The following is a 19,408-nucleotide window of genomic DNA, read 5'->3' on the forward strand; positions in this document are numbered from 1 at the left end:
GAAACTATGTAAATATCCACCCAAAGGAGACTCAGCAAATAAACTCATGCCCATGGAGAGGGAACTCCTGGCAAAGTGCTGTGTCCACACAGTGGAGAACCGTGAGGCTCTGCAGTGAGAAGCTTCCATCTTAACAAGCTCACCTGGGAAGATGCCCGCGAGGTGTTAAGTGGACAATAGCTACAGAAGGCTCTAACATTTTAAAACACTCACTGTATGTCAGGCACTGAGTTAAGGCCTTGGTGGAGATTATTGCTCTTAATTCTTTTTTTTAAAATTATTTATTTATTTTTTATCTGGATTTTTAAAATAAATTTATTTCTTGCTTTCACTGGGTCTTCACTGCACGCAGTTTCTCTAGTTGCAGAGGGTGGGGTGTACTCTTGAGTTGTGATGTGCGGGCTTCTCACTGCGGTGGCTTCTCCTGCAGAGCACGGGCTCTAGGTGTGGGCTCAGTACCTGTAGCCCACAGGCTTTGTTGCCACGCGGCATAAGGGATCTTCCCGGACCAGGGATCAAACCCGTGTCCCCTGCATTGTCAGGCGGATTCCTGTCCATTGTGCCACCAGGGAAGTCCTGCAGCTTCTATTGTGAAGGTAGTTTTATGTGTATATAAAAGGCCTTTGAAGATATTTGCTGTAAAAATGTCAAAGGTAATAGTAGTTTATTAAGTGAAAGGAAAGTTAAGGTGTCAATCGCTCAGTCGTGTCCGACTCTTTGTGACCCCATGGACTGTAGCCCACTAGGTTCCTCTATCCATGGGATTTCCCAGGCAAGAATACTGGAGTGGGTTGCCATTTCCTTCTCCAATTAAAAAATTATCATTGCTATTTTTTGGCTCTGCTGGGTCTTCATTGCTGTGTGCGTTCTTTCTCCAGTTTTGGCAAGTGAGGACTATTCTTCGTCCCGGTGCTCGGGATTCTCATTGCGTGAGGTGGCTTCTCTTGGCGCTGAGCAAGGCTCCAGGGTACACGGGCTCGGAGCTGAGGCTCGGGCTCTAGAGCACAGGCTCAGGAGTTGTGGTGCACGGGTTTAGTTGTTCCTCAGGTGTGGGATCTTCCTGGGTCAGGGATCAAACCAAGGTCCATGCAATGGCAGGCAGATTCTTATCCAGTGTACCACTAGGGAAGTCCCACTTAATAACATTAGAAGTAGATACTATATCCAAATCCTCATTTTACAGATGAGGAAACTGAAGCGTCAGTGGTTGAGTAGAACTTGCTTGTGGTCACATAACAGTGGGGAAGCGGCAACTTCCAAATCACTGGCTGTGGAATGTTCCGGTCCTGCTTGGGTGAAGATATTTTACATCTGCCCCGACTGAAGGGTACACAACGCCCTTTACAGGTGATCGTTCTGCTGTCTTCTTTAGCTGCATCTGTGGTGTTTGAATTTTTTTTTTCAACATGAGATATTATTCCATGATCACAAGAACAAAAGTGACTTTCCTGTGTTAAGGGGAAAATAAAGGAAGGCCCAAAAGAAGACTCACCCACCCTGCCCTCCTCGCTGGGAGGGTACCTGATCTGCCACCACTTGGGGTTACTTGGCAGAAATGCCAGAACCCAGAGGCTGTGTGCCCTGCTGTGTGCTCCACTGGCCCCCGCAGCCACTAGGAAGTGCAAGCTGGAAGTACCCGGCTGGAATGGAGTCGCTTATCATTCCATGAATGAGTGTGAAGATGTGAAAATGTGCAGTGACCAGGGAGTAGAAGAGAGCTGGGTCCCACCAGAAAGCCAGGAACACCATGGCTCATCTCCTGAGAGCTCAGAGAGGCCCTTATGATGCAGGGGGAGCCCCTGACCTTCCCAGGCTGACCTCACTCTGGCTTCCCTCACCCGTCGACCCTATTTGTCCCAGGCTCACGGGCTGCGTCAGGTAGGGATGACTCTAAGGGATTCCGATTTTCACCTTGAAGCTCCCTGCTTCTAAAAGGCTGGAGGCTTGCCTAGCAGTCTGCTGGCTCAAAGTACCCATGTGCCCTGATCGTGGAAGAGGATCTAGGGTGGAAGGGGAGGGAAGGCTGGCAGAGGCCAGGACGGAGGCATCTCTGGGGGGCCTCGGGGGCCCCAAGTCAATGGAAGATGTTGTCTCTCCCTGCCTTCCCTCCTGGGGAACCCTCCTTCCTCCAGTACCCAGGGCTGACTCCAGGGCCCTGGGAACGGCATCCACTCATTCATTCACTCATTGCTTCTCACAATCATTATTGCTCAGCTTGCTGAGTATTTACACTACAGTGAGCCCTTGGCACACGTCATTTCATTCATTCAGGAACAGCCTTTTGGCATCAGTTCAGCTGTCCACATTTTACAGATGAGGACAGGGAAACCAGTCAAGGCTCAGTAACTTGTCCATGGTCACCCAGCCTGTAAGTAATGAACTCAGACTCAAAGTCTCCTCCTAGCCAACACTGGGGGGCAGTATGCCCCGTGGTTAGTGGGCCCAGGCCTCCACACAGCTCTGCCGCTTATTGGCTGTGTTGTCTTGGGTGAGACTTCATTACTCTGGGCTGGGTAAAGCGAGGTGACCATAATCCTACCTCCCTGGGGAGCTCGGGGAAGTCAGCTGAATGACTATGTATCCAACACTCAGAGCAGTGGTGGCCACACGTGCTTATTACAGGCTTTCACCGTGTCACACTGCGCTGTCTGCTTCTATGTGCTGCAATGCACATATTCATGGAGAATCTGGGAATACAAAGTTGAATAACTTGTAATCCCTACTCTTAGGGAGCTCAGTGTCTAGGTCATTTAAATCACTTGGGAAGCTTTTGAAAAACTCCCAGTGCCCAGGCTGCACCCCAAGGCTGTTAAATGAGACTCCCCTGATTCAGAATGGGCTGTGACATCAGATTTTAAAGTTCATCAGTGGTTCTGATGAAGAGTCCCTTCAGGAAGGGCAGGGCCGGTTCCTGAGCTCGGGAGCCCTGATTCTGGTCCCCAAGTGTTCCCAGCAATGGTGAATCTGAGTGGGGTGTGTGGAAAGTGGCCTTACTAGGGCACTATGTGAGTTAGGATATATTGAACTGTAATTTACATACAGTAAAACCCACCCTGTATAAAATAGTTCTATGAGTTTTGGCAAAAGGTACAGTCACAAAACCATTACCACAATCAAGACTTATTAATAGGGTAGGGACTTTCCTGACAGTTCAGTGGTTAAGATGCCACACTTCCAGTGCAGGGAGTGTGGGTTCGATCCCTGGTCGGGGAACTAAGATCACTCTTGCCACACGACATGGCCTTTAAAACAATGGCATAGAACAACTCTGTCCCCCTGAGAAGGTTCCCTGGCTGCGCCCCTCCCCTCACCCCCTGGCCCCTGGCAACCCCTGCTCCTTCCCCTGACCTATGGTTTTGTCTTTTCCAGAAAGTCATCTAGATGGAGTCACGCAGTATGGAGACGTTTGAGTCTGGCTTCTTTTGCTCAGCCTCAGGCATCTGAGACTCACCCACGATGTTCATGGACCAGGACTTTGTTCCCTTCCACTGCTGAGTAGAATCCCCCGTGTGGATATATATGGTTTGTTTACCTTTACCAGCTGAAGGAAGTTGGGTTATTTTCAATTTGGGGCAATTATGAATAGTGTTGCTATGAACTATGAACATTCATGTTCTTTTTTTGTGACCATACATTTTCATTTCTCTAGGGTAAATACCTAGAATTGGATCACGGGGTCATACGGTAAGTGTATGATTAACTCTCAGAAACTGCCAAGCTGGGACTCCCCTTGTGGTCCAGCGATTAAGAATCCACCTGCCAAGGCAGGGGACCCAGGTTCGAGCCCTGCTCTGGGAAGATTCCATATGCTGCAGAGCAGCTAAGCAGCAACTACTAAAGCCTGGGTGCCTGGGGCCTGTGCACGGCAACAAGAGATGCCACCGCAGTAAGAAGCCCATGCGCTGCAATGAAGAAGAGCCTCCAAACGCTGCAGCTAGAGAAAGCCCCCACATAGCAGCAAAGATCCAGCAAGGCCAAAAAATGAATTAGTTTTAAAAATATATTTTTTAAAAGGAGTATTAAAAAGAAGAAAAAAGAAACTGCCAAGCTGTCCTCCAGGGTGGCTGTACCATTTTGCACTCCCGTCATCAACAACGATTCCATTGCTCACATCTTCACCAGTTCTTGGCACAGTCAGGGTTTTTGTTTTTGCTTGTTTATAATTTTAATCATTCTGGTGAGTGTGTAGTATTTACAACTCTTTTTTTAAGTTTACAAATGTATCAAAAACATCATGTTGTACATCCTTAATCTATACAATTTGTTGTCAGTTATACTTCAATAAAGCTGGCGGAAGTTTATAAATGTAATGAAATAAGGGACTGTAATAATTAATATTTTGTAAACATAATAATTTTAAGTGTCTATTATGTGCCAGACAGAATCCTAATCCTTCCAAAGCCCTAGGGGCAGCTGGTATGTTGGGAAGGGCGCCATGACGGTCTAAAAGGCTCAGATCTCAGCTCTGCGGTGGGTTTGCTGTGGGACTTTGGGCACATCACTCTCTGAGCCTCCATTATTTATGTGAATAGGTTGCCTTGCAGGTTTAGTGTGAAAACCAAAGATGGTGCAGGCAAAGCTCCTGGTCCACAGAAGGAGCTCAACAGCTGGGAGTTGTGATTAACTATGCTCTTTGCGGAGCCTTCCCAGGTAGCAGGGCGGCAAAGAATCCACCTGCCAATGCACAAGACATGGGTTTGATTCCTGGGCCGGGAAGATCCCCTAGAGGAAGAAATGGCAACCCACTCCAGTATTTTTGCTGGGAAAATCCCATGGACAGAGGAGCCTACTGGCCTGCAGTTCATGGGGTCGAAAAGAGTCAGACACAGCTCAGTAAACATGCCTGCTCAGTAGCTACATTCCTGGGAGAATTTGTTCCATTAGCGAGTCTAGTTACTTCTGCCTTCAGTGTTAGTATTAGTCACTCAGTTGTGTCCAACTCTTTTCGACCCCATGGACTGTAGCCCACCACGCTCCTCTGTCCCTGGGATTTCCCCAGCAAGAATACTGGAGTGGGTTGCTGTTTCCTCCCCCAGGGGATCGTCCCAACCCAGGGGTCGAACCTGCGTCTGTTCCGTCTCCAGCATTGGCAGGCGGATTCTTTATCACTAGTGCCAGCTGGGAAGTGCCTTGGGGGTCGTGCTCCAAACATCAGACATATGAATTCTTTCCCACCTGAAACTCCAATCCAGGGTCCTGGTCCCGACCCTCCAGAGGTGGCATCACGGTTAGAAGTCCATGTGATGCCTCCCTCCTACAGTCCACCAGGCCTTTTGTGATCTGGGCCCTGGCTACCTCTCAGAGCTCGTTTATGCATCTCTGTATCCCAGAACTTAGCACATAGTAAGTGCCCAAGAAATACCTTCTGGCCTGGATTCACCAGCGCTGTCAGGTCACCAACATGGTTTATTTAGCCATTTAGAGGTGTGATTCCGCTTCCACTGAGGTGAGTGGAGGTCAGAGAGGTGTAATGGGTATGTGCAAGGTTGTGCGGCACTTCCACTGACTCTCCTAGGGCCCAGGACAAGGTCCCCTCACCCTGACCGTGGCCTCCCACCTTTGCCTTTTCTTCCTGGCTGCCTGTCCCTCCCCCGTGACCGGACCCCAAGGCCCACTTCTTCATGCAGTCGGCCATGGTGGGAGGGTTCCCACCATGGAAATTGGCAAATCAGTCCCTCTCTTACTCCTCACCTCTCAACAAAGATTTGGTTGCTGCTTTTTGCCAGCACACCACTGTCCACAGGGTCTGGCATCCTGAAGTAGCTGAACGAAGCCACCTTGCTCACCTGCCCAAGCCTCAAGGTGGCATCTCTTCTCTCCTCTGGCCTCACGCTCTGTCCTGGGCCAGTTGCTAGCGGGCCTTAGCCTATGCAAACAATGAGCTTCTGCAAGTCGAAGGCCAAGGCAGAGGTGAGGGCACCTAGCTACTGGTGCTCCTGGCCTGACCCCGGCCTCCACCTGGTCTCGCCCTTCCTGTTCTTACTGCCTGAGTCACTGACACGCTGGAGCCATTTGTCACTGTCATTCTGAAGCCATTTCTGCCTCTGATTTTTTTCTCCTCACCCTCTTCTCTCCGTGATTCTCTTATTTGCCATTTTTGCACTTTAATTGTGTCTCTCTTTATCTCTGGAAACAAAAACAAGGGATAAATTTTAATGAACACTTATTATATGCTTTCAGGGTGCCAGTGCATTTAATCTGCAAACCTGCTCCATTGTACAGATGGGAATAGGGAGGTGCAGATTCAGCAGTTCACCCCAAATCACACTGCCCGTAAGTGGGGGAAGCCGGAACTGACTCCGGATGCTCTGTGACCTTTCTGGGAAGCGGCAGTTATCACATTGGACTTAGAATTGTAAAACACGGGTTTGAGTTCTGACTCTGCTGCCTCCATGTGACTTCACTCTCTGTGCCTTGGCTTCCTTCCTCCTTCATAAAACAGGGTGACCAACATGTGCTCTGTCCATTCATAGAGCTGTTTCGGGGTCAAATGAAATAATGAGTGTCAAAGGACTTTTAAAAAGTTGACATGCTGAGCGTATGAGTGGATTTTTCATATGTGGTTTTGTTTTCCAGTTTTTATTTTCTCTCCTGCCTCTCAGAAGAGGTCTTTGTCTGCTTTGGTTGTGCCAGTGCGTGCAGGGCCCAGAACCAGAGGCGCTTGGTTAATAACCTTTTCCTCTGTTCTCTGCTGGGCTCCTGTTTCTCAGGCCTTTCAGGGAGACTCATCACCTTTCCCTCTCTCAAAATCATCAAGCCCAGACTCAGAGGGTGGGGAGTTTATCATGGCAGGATTGCAATGTTCAGATCAAGACCAGCACCAGAGTAAGTTCACAAATGCATCTCAGACATTATCACGGAAGCCAATTGGAATTTATGCTGCACTTCATAGAAACTGGCTTAAGTAAATTTTCAGAAACATACTTACTTTTGTGGAGCAAGGCAAGGTCTGACTTTATTTTTTGGCAGCCTGCCTGGTCTGGCTTTATTTTTCTTCTTAAAAAATTATTTTGGAGACTTCCCTGGTGGTCCAGTGGTTAAGACTCTGTGCCTCCATTGCCGGGGGCGTGGGTTTGACCCTTGGTTGGAGAACTAAGATCCTACATGCCATGTCGTGTGCCCTGCCGATAAAACACAAAGTAAAAAATTATTTGTAATATATATATTTTTTTCATTGATAGACATTGCTTTCTTGAAAGTATAACATAATAAAGTGCATTGATTTTAAGTGTACAGATTGACAACTTTTCGTGTGTGTTCATCCACATAGCCACCACTCACATCAAGAACCAGAATATTTCCAGCACCCTGGAGAACTCCCTTATGTCCCCTCTCAGGTGATATCTGCTCCCACAGTTTTGGTTTAATTTTGGTACAAAATTCAAAAGGAACAAGGATAAATCTAAACATCTTCCTCCCGCCCTGCTGTCACACACACATTTTTTTTCTCCTAAGAGTCGATATTACTGAGAAACCAGTTTCTATAAGAAACTATAGATATTTCCAAAGAAAGGAGATACACACACATTATATTATGTTTTATGTTTTGTTGTATAGATTTTCCTCCTTTTTACAATAAATGTATCTTTTTTCACTAAAGTTGAAATTGTTGTACACCTTGTTTCTTTGAAACACTAAAACCATTTTAACAACCAGCAAATTAATATCTTTACCAAAAGGCTTCCCCTTATAAAAAATCTAAACTTTGACTACTAAATAATTCTATTCTCTGTCTTACAGCCCTCTGAGGATCCTTAGGCAACAAGTCCAGCTACTACATCAAAAAGTATGATTCAATTAGGAAAATGTGATTCATGTTAACTTCTTGATCCAACCAATAAACCATTTTGTGAGAGTCTATCTTATTAGTATTATCTTTTCCTTTTATAGCTGTTATCAAATAACATCATGGGTTTGTATTCTCAGTAACTCATGAGTTCTAAAGTACAAAAAAAAGACTAAAATTTGGAGCATAAACCATGGAATTTCTCAATGGTCTGAATTACTGGAGTTTATTCGGCTGGGGCGAATGAAAGGGTGAATGAAAGACACATACTGTACTTTCAGATGTATTAAGCAGTTTTCTCGGGAAATTGGTCAAGAAGAATCCACTGGAGGTGTATGAACTTTCCCAGTGGGGAGGCAGACCAGACCCTGCCAGAGGACAGCTGACGGGGTGGGGCTGTGAGTTCCAGGAAGCAGAGTGGAGGCCAGGCTGAGCGGGAAGGCTGGCAGGTAACCTGAATCAAAGTCCGCACATACATCAGCAAGGCCAAAGGGCATAAACGGGGCCCCAGACCAGAGACATGGCCTATGTCCAGGCAGATCTTCTGAGCTGGACTGGCTGAGAAGGGAGTGAGGAGCAAGCTGGGCGGCAGCAGGTTGTTCCAAGAGTGAGACCAAAGTTCACAGATCTCTGGGTGCATGCGTGGGGCGTGCTGACCCAGTGAATGAACTTTGTGCACCATCCCTAGGGAGTATTGTTACAATAATGGCCCCCCAGAGAATTACCCCCACCTCTTTGTTCATGCCTCTTTGCAACTGGACTTTGCTGCTTCTGCTACCACAAGATGGAATCTATTTCACCTCTTCTTTCTCTCTCTTTTTTTTTTTGGCTTTCAGGATTTAATTCCCCAACCAGGGATTGAACCTGTGCCCCTTACAATGAACATGTAGAGTCCTAATCACTGGATGGAATTTCCAATTTCACCTCCTCTTGAATCTAGGTTGACCTGGTGACTTGCTTCAACCAACAAGACACAGCAGCAGTGATGTTCTGATATCTTTGTGGAGATGTCCATGTGGAGAGGCACCGAGGCACCCCGCCTACAGGTGGCACTAACTGGCCAGCTGTACAAGTGAGTAACCTTAGCAATGATCCTCCAGTCCCAGCTGTCATCTGATGACTTCGGCCTCAGTCAACACCTGACTAAAGCCTCGTGGGAGACCCCAAGTGCGAAGTGCCCAACTGAGTCCTTCACAAATTTCTGACTGAAAGAAACCATAAGAGAAAATAAATTTTTGTTGTAGTTTTATGTTAATATATTTTGGGGGTAATTTGTTATATAGTCATATATAATTAGTAAACAATCTATATGGCCATCAATAGGGAATTATTTAAATATATTACAGTACATACATATAACGGCAACCATGCAGCTGCTCAAAACAATGAGGAAGTTGTTTATGTTCTGATATGGGACAGCCCTCCAAGATGATTCAAGTGAGAAATGCAAAGTGCAAAATAGTATATAGAGGACACTGCTGCTGCTGCTGCTAAGTTGCGTCAGTCGCGTCCCACTCTGTGCGACCCCATAGATGGCAACCCATCAGGCTCCCCCGTCCCTGGGATTCTCCAGGCAAGAATACTGGAGTGGGTTGCCATTTCCTTCTCTAATGCATGAAAGTGAAAAGTGAAAGTGAAGTTGCTCAGTCGTGTCCGACTCTTAGTGACCCCATGGACTGCAGCCTACCAGGCTCCTTCGTCCATGGGATTTTCCAGGCAAGAGTACTGGAATGGGTTGCCACTGCCATTTGTGAAAAAAATTACACATAGACATATATGTATATGTAGAGAGGGCTTCCCTGGTGGCTCAGACAGTAAAGAGGTCTGCCTGCAATGCAGGAGACCTGGGTTTGATACATATGCATATTATTTTATGTGTGTATACACATAAACACATACTACCTACATGTGTATATGTGTGTATATATATATATATGTATGTAAAATATCTCTGGAAAGAACATAAGACATCGGTAACAGCAATTGCCTCTGAGTAGGGGAACTGGTTGACTTTGGAACAGAGATGGGGATATACCTTTTGAATTTGGATATAATACTGCATCCTTGTGAGTATACTATCTATTAAAAAATAAAGTTGAAAATTTTAAACAGTGCTTTCTCTTTGACTCAAAAATTTCACCTGTTGGAATTTATTCATAGTAGATAATCATGGCAAATATTTAACTATGAAGATGTTGTTGCAGCTTCATTCAATATCATAAAAATGGTAAAATAACCCAATTATTCAATAATAGGAAATTTGTTCAGTAGCTATGGCGTGTATCTGCCACCATAGAAAATAGCATTTTAGAAAACAATTCAGTGCCTAGTGAGGTGATCATGATACAGTAATGGATAAGAAATTATGAAATGACACAGCTTACTCTTATCTTTAAAGTAAACTCAGCTATATAAATGTAGATAAAGATGGAGATTAATAAGACACATCAATAGATACAGATAGATATAGAAACCCAAATGTTAACGGTGATTATCTCTGGAAGGCCCGATTACTGATTATCGTTAATTTTTCCTTCTTTTTTGTCTGTTTTTAATGATAAACATATACTACTTATTAAAAGGGCTTCCCAGGTGGCTCCGTGGTAAAGAATCCACCTGCCAAGCAGGAGACTTGGGTTCATTCCTTCCCTGGAGAAAGAAATGGCAACCTACTCCTGTATTCTTGCCTGGGAAATCCCACGAACAGAGGAGCCTGGCCGGCTACAGTCCATGGGGTCACAAAGGCTCAGATATGACTTAGCCATTAAAAAACAACTTTTGTGAAAACACAAGCACTAAGTGTTCATCTCTTTTTTAAAGAGACTCTTGAATGATCCTATAAATAGCAGCTCAGGGTAGAGAGTTTGAAACTTTGTTTTTAAAGACCACATCTGTTCAAGCACAATGATTACCAGACCTTTATCATAGAGTAGGGAGCTGCTCACCCTATTCTAAGTCCCAGCTTTTTGGTTGCAACACTGACCCCTCCCAGTCCACTGGCCAGTGGGGGCCACATCCAGAAGCTGCGTCCCCAAACTACCAGGATCATAACTGGGTAGGCTTGTAAAAAACAACAACAACAAAACAACTGGGTAGGCAGGGGAGGCTCCAGAATGTCTAAGGAAAGCTGGTCATCTCTGAGGAGTGGTCTTGGGACCAATCTCCAACCTGCATTTCCAAAGCCAGCACACTGTCTTCACTTTCAATTATAGTTAAAAATCAGCAAGTGTTGTTGGTTGAATTGTGTCCTCCCCCAAACTTGTATGTTTAAGTTCTAATCTCCAGTTCCTCAGATTGACTGTATTTGGACATTGGGTCTGTAAAGGGATAATTAGTGTAAAATGGGGACTTCCCAGGTGGCGCTAGTGGTAAAGAACCCACCTGCCAATGAAGGAGACACAAGAGATGGATGGGAGTTCGACTCCTGGTTTGGGAAGATCCCCAGAGGAGGAAATGGCGATCCACTCCAGCATTCTTGCCTGGAAAATTCCACGGGCAGAGGAGCCTGGTGGGCTACAGTCCAGGGGGGCCTCAAAGAATCGGACACGACTGAGCAACTCAGCAAAACACAAGATAAAATGAAGTCAACAGGTGAGCCCTACTTTTATATGATTGGTGTCCTTATCAGAAGAAGAGATTAGAAAGAGAGAGAAAGCCCCTTGTCTAAGGAATTCCCTGGCAGTCCAGTGGTTAGAACTCCATGCTTTCACTGCTGAGGGCGCAGGTTCAATTCCTGGTTGGGGAACTAAGATCCCAAAAGCTGTGGTCAAAAAAATAAAAAGCCAAAAGAAAGAAAGAAGAGGAGATTAGGACCTAGGCAGGGGGAAGGCCACAGAAGACAAAGAGGAAAAGAGGGACCTTAAAACAAATCAACCCTGCTGACACTTTGATTTCAGATGTCTAACCTCCAGGATTGTGAGAAAATTAATTTCTGTTGTTGAAGTCTCCGCAGCAGGAGTCCTGTGCTTCAGCAGCCTGAACAAACTATAATTCACCAATTTTCCTAAAGATATACTTTTACGCAAGACTGAGAAAACATGCATTGTCCACAGCAAAGACTATTACCTTCTGGTGGTGGCTCTGAGAGATGGAGCTGATGGTGACCAGGGGACCTTGGGTAACCCCAGCCCTTAGGTGTCGCCCCTGCTGGCTACATGTGAGCATCCCTGGCCTTTCAGGAAGACAAAGGTCAGGAAGTAATCGCAGCGCTCATCCCCACTGGGAAGCACCCAGGGCTTGCCCCAAGATGTGACCTCCAGTTCTCTGTCAAGACTGTAGCCCTACTAGGAGCTCCAGTCTGGCCCCGAGGCCCCTGCTGGGTCTCAGCGGTCCCCTATCAGGGACCAGTGGGACCCTCTCTGAAGGGGCTTCACCAACTCCCAGACCTGCTCTTCCCTCATCTCTGTCTCCAGAGATTCACCTTTACACTGCCATCAGACCCTGGAATACAGCTGGTGGTCTGGAGGAATTCGCTGTCTCCACATCTCTGGAACAGCTCTATGTGGAGCTTCCAAGCCCTGGGCATCTTACTCTCAGAGGCTACATCCCTGGCAGACTCTTGAGAGTCCCTTGGACTGCAAGGAGATCCAACCAATCCACCCTAAAGGAAATCAGCCCTGAATACTCATTGGAAGGACTGATGCGGAAGCTGAAACTCCAATCCTTTGGCCACCTGATACGAAGAACTGACTCATTGGAAAAGACCCCGATGCTGGGAAGGATTAAGGGCAGGAGGAGAAGGGGGCGACAGAGGATGAGATGGTTAGATAGCTCTACTGGCTGAATGCATATGAATTTGAGCAAATTCTGGGAGATAGTGAAGGGCAGAGGAGCCTGGAGTGCTGCAGTCCACGGAGTCGACTCCGACTGAGCGACTGGAAAAAAAACAACATCCCTAAATGTATTCAAATGGACCCATGTGCCACAGCGCATATAATTTACATAAAGTGCAGGAGCTGAGTTACAATTGCGTAGTTAACATTTTGTAGACCATTTAGCCATTTCATCCTTACAACATACTTTTCTAATTTGGGAGCTAGCAATGATCCCAGCTGTGGCTCAGGTGTTGCCATGAGTGTTTGAAAAGCTGGGTGGGCTGACCCCAGAGGATCCCTCCAGGCACCCAGGCCCCAATCTCCTTGGGTGCTGGAGCATAGGAGGGACAGCACTTTTCCCAGCAGAGCTGTCTTGCTTGTCCCTAAACCTGCTCTTTGGCTACTTCCCACCTCTTCTTGCTTCTAGCAGATTTTCAACGAGGCCAGAAACCAAGGGCTAGGAGGTCCTTGGGGTTTCCAAGGTGGTGCCAGTGTTAAAAAAAAAAATAAACAAACAAACAAAAAAACCCGTGTGCCAATGCAGGAGATGTAAGAGACACTGGTTCAGTCCCTGATTTGGGTTACAATCCATGGGGTCGCAAACAGTCAGACTCAACTGAGCAACTAACACACACTTTCACTTCAGATAAATACTTTTTTTTTTTTTAGTATCAGGGTATCCCAAATGTTGTAGTTGATCTGAAACTCAAATGTAACTGGGTGTCCTGTATTTTTATGTACCGAACTGCTCACCCTCCGAGTGCCCCCTTCCGTGTGGGTCCGGCCCCTCCACCCTGCAGCTGTGAGTTTTCTTGACACCTCAACAGCGTGAGTCACACAGTTGTGGACTTCTAGGCAAATGCTTTTGAGCAGAACAGCATCATGGTTTGGGGGAATCCCCACACTGTCCCCATAACGCATGTGTTGGCAAAGCAGAAACCCTAACACGATGCCTGTAAGAGGAGAACAGAAGAGGCGACAGGAGTGTGGATGTCCTGGGGAGACCCCCAGCCGTGGCCGTGCTGCAAAGCCGGTGGTAACTAGATCGCTGGCTCTTCACCACTCAGAGCTTGCTTTGAGGATCGGCGATATTGGAGATCACACCTTCCCAGCCAGCTCCTTTGAGGGCCTGATAGTCTTTCTTCCCCGCCTTTCTGAGAAGCAGTCTACTGGGAAGAACAGGCTTGCGGGCTGGGTGAATGGGCAGGTTGCTTGACTTCAGGAGTAACAATGGTGTCTTTGTCATGGGATTGCCCCCTTGGTTGGGGGGGTGGGTTACAGGAGGATATTCATGTAAAATGCTAGCACACGGTAAGTGCTTAGCCTCCATGGTGGCTCTTGTTTATAATCACATCAGGACTTCTGCTTTGCCACCAAGCCAAGCCTTCTTAAAAAAAAGGCAGGCTCTCAGTTCTTGGGGCTCCCACAGTGTGTCCTCAAAGAAGTTTGGAGGTCTTCCGTGGCCCAGCATCGGCAAGAAGCTGGAGTCACCTGTTGGGTCTTGGTCTGGGTCAGATGTTGAGTCGCCCAGCAGAGCCCCGAGGAAGCTGAGCTCCCAGGACGACGGCTGGGAGGGCTGAGGAAATAAATTTCCACCTGGCAGGTCCCCGAGGGAGGGCAGGCCACATTCTGTGCATGCACTGCACGTGTTGGTGGGGGCAGGGAGGGGCGCAGGGGACGTGTGACCGGAGGGGTAAGAAAGGAGAGGGGCATGGGAAAGGGCTTGCAAAACTCGGGTCCAGTTTTCCTCTTTTGGAATGTCCACCTGTGAACCCGAGATAGGAAAGCCCCTGCCGTGGGACGTCTCTTCCCTTAACACCTGGCTCTGCACTGCGGGGTTGGGACACTCCGGCTTCTTAGAAAGAAACTGAAAGCCCTTAGGAGAAACTCCCCCACTTCCCCTTCCTGAAGAGGAACTTGGAGTTGCCCTGACAGGAAAGTCTTGGTGGGGTTTCTCGGAAGCTGCCGCCCGCTGTTCTACTGAGGAAAACCGCAGGCCCGGGGCCAGGCCAGGGGCCCGGCGGGTAGAGAGCTGGCCATTGACAAAGCTGTGGCCCAGCTGAATTGGGAAGCCGCCAAGCTTTTCTCTTCAGCTCCACCTGCCACCTCCTCTCTGGGGAGTCCTCACGTTGCTCCCCTCCCCTCAGCCGCCCCGGGGTCCCCTTCCGGCTGCCCTCCGGCTCTCTACCCTAGAGCCCTGCTTGTGTCAGAGCACCAGCGTCCCATACTGTAAATGCGTTTCCACCCGGCACGATGCAGCCATCCAGTTACCATCTGTGCAGAGAGGCACCGACCCTCTAGTAGGGGGAGCTGGGGGGGCACAGGGAGCTATGTTGTAGAAGACCTCTCACCCTCTGAGCTGTCTGGGCAGCCTGGTGAGTGGAAAATGGGCATCTTCTGGGCACATAGGGCTGCCTGCCTTAACAGTGGCTGCTGTTTGCTTCATTTCTAGAGTGGACACAGGCTTCTCTCTGGAGACTGGGGCGGGTGTGCACCTCTCGCCTTCGCAGACACGTCCGAGGACTGCTGCTGCAGAAAGAAGAGGCAGTACCCAGGGACAAACCACGTGCAAGGCCCCCAGCCCTAGGAGGGGCTGAGAGACCCTCAGGGCCTATGCTTTGGTACAGACGTGTCACTAGCTATGGCACCGGAATCTGGCCGGGCTGTTTCCCGGCTGGAGGCTTTCCATGGCTCCCCACTGCCTGCGGGGACAAAGTCCAGACTCTGTAGCCCGTGTGTAAGGCCCTCTGCCCAGGGTCTCAACTCTCCCCTCCAGCTCCTCCTCTGTGCTTCGCTCTATTTGACCTCTGCCTCCTTCACCCAGCCATCTCCCGCTCACAGGCTTTGACCCAGCAGGGGCTGGATCTCTTGGGCAACTTGTCCCTGCCCCCAACTCCAGTCTAGATGGGTTAGGGGCTGCCTCTGCAAGCTCACCAGGCGCATCTCTCCTGGGACCCTTAGCTACATCGCCTGGTTACTGCCTGGTCTCTTGATCATCACCCAGCCAGGGATAGCAACTGTGGGCTTGGCGTATCTGAAAGAACGTTCGGTAAAGGAAGAAATGAGTACGTGAGTGAATTCAGTGCTATCTGCCAGGCCGTGTGGCAGAGAGCCCCACATGCCCACGGGCCCAGACATCCACGTGTGGATGCGTTCGCCCCCATGCAGTGGGAGGGGACACGTGCTTGCTTGTCATGGTGTTCCTGCTGAGTGTGTGTGTGCGTGCGTGTGTGTGGGTCCCTGCATTAATCAGCCAGCATCGCTGCTGGCGTCCTTCTGGTCAGCAGGTGGCGCTGCGCCCCTCCACGGCAGCGTGTGTCCATCCTGACTGCCACTGGCTGTCATCACCGGAGGGAGCCTGCCTCCCTCATCCTACAGGGGGCCAGGCCCGCAGGGTCTCCTGGGGAATCAGTCTTGGTCTTCCAATAGAGCAGCCAGGGCTCTGATGCCACAGTGTGCGAACTCCGGTTCAACCCATGTCCGTGGCACGATGAACACCGAGCGCCAACCCGGACCTCCACAGGACAGCCTGAAGTCCAGGCAGCTGTGGAGCACAAAGCTTGAAATAAAAGTATGAGCTCAAAAAAAAATAATAAAGTATGGTCTCAGAGTCCCAGCTCTTAAGTGGAAATCATGGCAATGTGTAAGATGATATAATTGAGGTAAACCAAGGACCATGGGGGGGCTGTATCACTCTCAAACTATAGCCCTGGAGGGCTTGTTAAAACATGGATTCCTGGGCTTCACCTGCCAGAGTCTCAGATTCAGAGGGTCTGGGGTGGGGCCTGTGAATCTGTATTTCTAACAAGTTCCTGAGCGGGTGCTGATGCTGCTGGTATGGGGACCACATTTTGAGAACCCCTGGGTACATACTTAGGGGAGACACAAGGTTATAAATGCAGCAGGCTTCTGGTGAGATGTGATGGAAGCAGAGGTGACGGAGGGGCAAACTCCAGGCGCTGCAGGGCCAAGGAGAGGGGACAGACCCCTGTGGCCTGGGCAGTAGGAAGGGGAGTGGACCCGGCTGTGCTCACTCCCACCACCGTTCTCAGCTCTGCCCCTGGGCAGTCGCACTGGAGGAAGTGAGCCCAGCGGCCGGCTGTCCGGTTGGCGGGGCACCAGGCTTGCTCCACTCCACGTGGCTGCTGCCTTTCCCCGAAAGGGATGGGTCAGTTCTCTGCTCCGGGCCTGGCCTCTGCTGTGCTTCCTCAGCTTCTGGGAACTCGCATTTCCTTTCTGTTTCTTTTTTTAATACTGCTTTCAAATCCAATTATCATGAAGGCAAAGCATGTCCATCTTAGAACATCCATACAAAGCAGAAAAGTGTAATGGAGAAAGCAAAGTTTCTTCTTCAGTGGAAGTTCCAGTCACTCAGAGGTAATCATCGTCTACTTCCTTCCTTGTACAGGTGTCTCCTGCACAATATTCTATCCGCTTGGTATTGTAGCGTGAGTGTTGCCCTTTGACGTGAACATCCTTAAGGGCGGCACAAGTGCACAGGTGCCGCTCTTGATGTAGAAACCGTGACCACCTGACCAGAACTGTCAGGTGACTTCTCCAGGGGAACCTCCCAGAAAGGGACTCGCTGGGGCGAAAGGCATGAAAATTTTAAGACTCTTAATACATATGAACCACGTGCTTCCCAGAAACATTGTGCAGGTTGGTGGCCCGGCCCAGGGTGGGAGGGGAATGATAGCTGCTGGGCCAAATTCACAATGTTTGAAATGAAATGAGGAGGCCTATGCGGCCACACGGTGGGATGGAAGAAGGGCCTGGCACTGTCCAGCCTCCACAGCTGCTTGGGCAGTGCCATGCCCCATGCCATGCTTCCGGTGGAGGGTGTGGCACCTCTGATGGGACCTGACCGGGGCAGAGATGCCCTCCTGTCCTGGAGCCAGTGTGGGACTAGTGTCAGAACATCAGAAATGACCACTTCTGGGACTTCCTTGGCGGTCCGGTAGTTAAGACTCTGTGCTCCGAGTGCATGGGGTCCAGGTTCAATCACTGGTCAGGGAACTAGATCCCACATGCCGCACAGCTTGACCTAAAAACAAATGACCACTTCTTCCCACTTCACCACCACCAACCTGACCCATCTCCACCAGGATGGTCTCGGTAGCCCTTCATTGTCTCCCTGTCCCCATCCGTCCCTTGCCACGTTAGTCTGTCTCCGTAGCAGCCAGAGAGATCCTTTTCAAACCTAAGTCAAGTTGGGCCACTCTTCAGCTCAAAACCCTCCAATGGCTCCCATCTCACTCAGGGTTAAAAGCAAAGACCTCACTGTGACCTCCAAGGTCTTTAGGATCCGTGCCTCCCCTACTGCCATTAGCTCTCTGACCTTGCTTCCCACCACCCCCTCCCTTACCTGCTCAGCCGCTCAATGCTCCTCAGAACAACCCGGCATAGTCCTGCCACAGGGCCTTTGCACTGCCGTTCCCTCTGCCTCAGCTAGCCACACTTCCTCAGCCATCCACAGGCCTCCTCTGCTCAAACGTCATTTCAGAGACAACCACAGGCAAATATGCCCTATTCTGGAAAGCCCCTCCCTGGCCACCGTGTTGGTTCCCTCACCCTGTGTGACACTCCTCAGGGCATTGCTCACTCACCTGACCGTCTGCCTTCCTGCCGAAGCGAGGCCTCTGTGAGGACGGTCCTCTTTGCCCATTTTGTTCTGTCTGGTTTTCTGTGAACCTGTTGAACAGACAACTTTTTTTTTTTAAGTGAGAAGGCATGGGAAACTCCCCCAACCAGGGATTGAACCTGTGCTCTCTGCAATGGAAGCGTGGAATCTTAAGCACTAGACCACCAGAGAAATCCTGAATGGACAACTGACCGAAAGATTTCAGCAGCTGGGTACGCGTGTGGTTTCTCCCCTTGATCGTACCTTGCCACTTCTAAGTCGCCAGCTTGTGGACAGCAGCCGGTCCATACCAAGCACCCAAGTAGTGTTTATGTGGAGAACTTGAGGTGGGGCACAGGAGACGGCTGCATGGAGACTGGAAAACTGGGACTCGAGATGAGCCCCTGCCACTCTTAATCACACAGGCCTTGGGCAAGTCCCCTCACCTCTTTGAACCTTGGTTTTGTCATCCATAAAATGGGTATGATGATACCTGTGCTGCCAGCATCACAGGGCTGTGGTGAGGATTAAATGACAAATGTAGGTCAGCAAAGCCCAAGGACAGTCCTGCTCAAGCTGCAGCTCCTCTCTGAGGCTCTGCCCAACACCGCTCACCCCAGCAGCCACTCCCTGTTCTGAGTGCCTGTGGAGCCCTGCATAGGTATGTGGGTGTCTGAGAGCCGTGCTGGTGTATTTACTAAGACTGTGCACCCTTGAGACAGGGCCAGGCCTCACCATCTCTGCATCCATCGGCAGAGCACAGTGCCTGGCAGCTGGGCAGTGCCCCTTGGACATCTGATGACTGGCCAACAAATATATTCATTGAACGTGATAGACAAGTTACTGCGATATGAATAAATAAGGGTGGGGATTTCAGACCCAGACAGAGGGCTGGGGTGAGGCCACCCAGCTAGGGGCTGTCTGGGTTCTGGGCAGAGGGCCCGCAGGGAGACCAAGTGCCCCGACTGAAGAGGAAACGTGGGAGGGAACCAGACTCAGTGACACTGGGATACGGCCTGGCCAGCATCTTCCCCAGAGATCCGCCACATGGAGAGCATCTTCTGGGCTTTGGGGCAGAGGCCTGGCTACCCACCTGCATTCCTTGCTCTGTGTACCGAGGATCTCATGCTGGCCTTGCGGGCCACCCACAGGCTAGAAGGCTTTGCCCCACTCTGAGCTCATGGAACT

At 49.3% G+C, this 19,408-nt stretch overlaps 1 protein-coding gene across 12 annotated transcripts in view; it reads right to left on the reverse strand.

Annotated features, from left to right (window-relative positions):
* Positions 1–265: 265 nt before the first annotated feature.
* The window catches only part of LOC147346706 (uncharacterized), a 67,647-nt gene continuing 48,504 nt past the window's right edge, over positions 266–19,408 (reverse strand). For 4 of the 12 annotated variants that reach the window (XR_015153131.1, XR_015153134.1, XR_015153127.1 and 1 more), the window contains 3 exons: positions 18,207–18,291; positions 6,929–7,121; positions 5,376–6,126 (listed from right to left, as the gene is read on the reverse strand). Coding sequence is in view for 2 of the 12 variants with exons in the window: in XM_086371471.1 (XP_086227597.1) it covers positions 16,972–17,185; positions 18,207–18,291 (299 nt within the window). In the remaining 10 variants the exon portion in view is untranslated. Of the gene's footprint in view, positions 1,379–5,375; positions 6,127–6,924; positions 7,122–8,589; positions 8,992–11,167; positions 11,266–11,851; positions 11,987–16,220; positions 17,645–18,206; positions 18,292–19,408 lie in introns of those variants that run through there. The other 8 variants (XR_015153132.1, XR_015153128.1, XM_086371471.1 and 5 more) reach the window with 6 other exon arrangements.

The sequence above is a fragment of the Bos grunniens genome, chromosome 23, assembly GCF_055505025.1.
Source record: "Bos grunniens cultivar Pamir isolate PY7600 chromosome 23, Bosgru_T2T1.0, whole genome shotgun sequence".
In the NCBI taxonomy this organism is placed as follows: domain Eukaryota; kingdom Metazoa; phylum Chordata; class Mammalia; order Artiodactyla; family Bovidae; genus Bos; species Bos grunniens.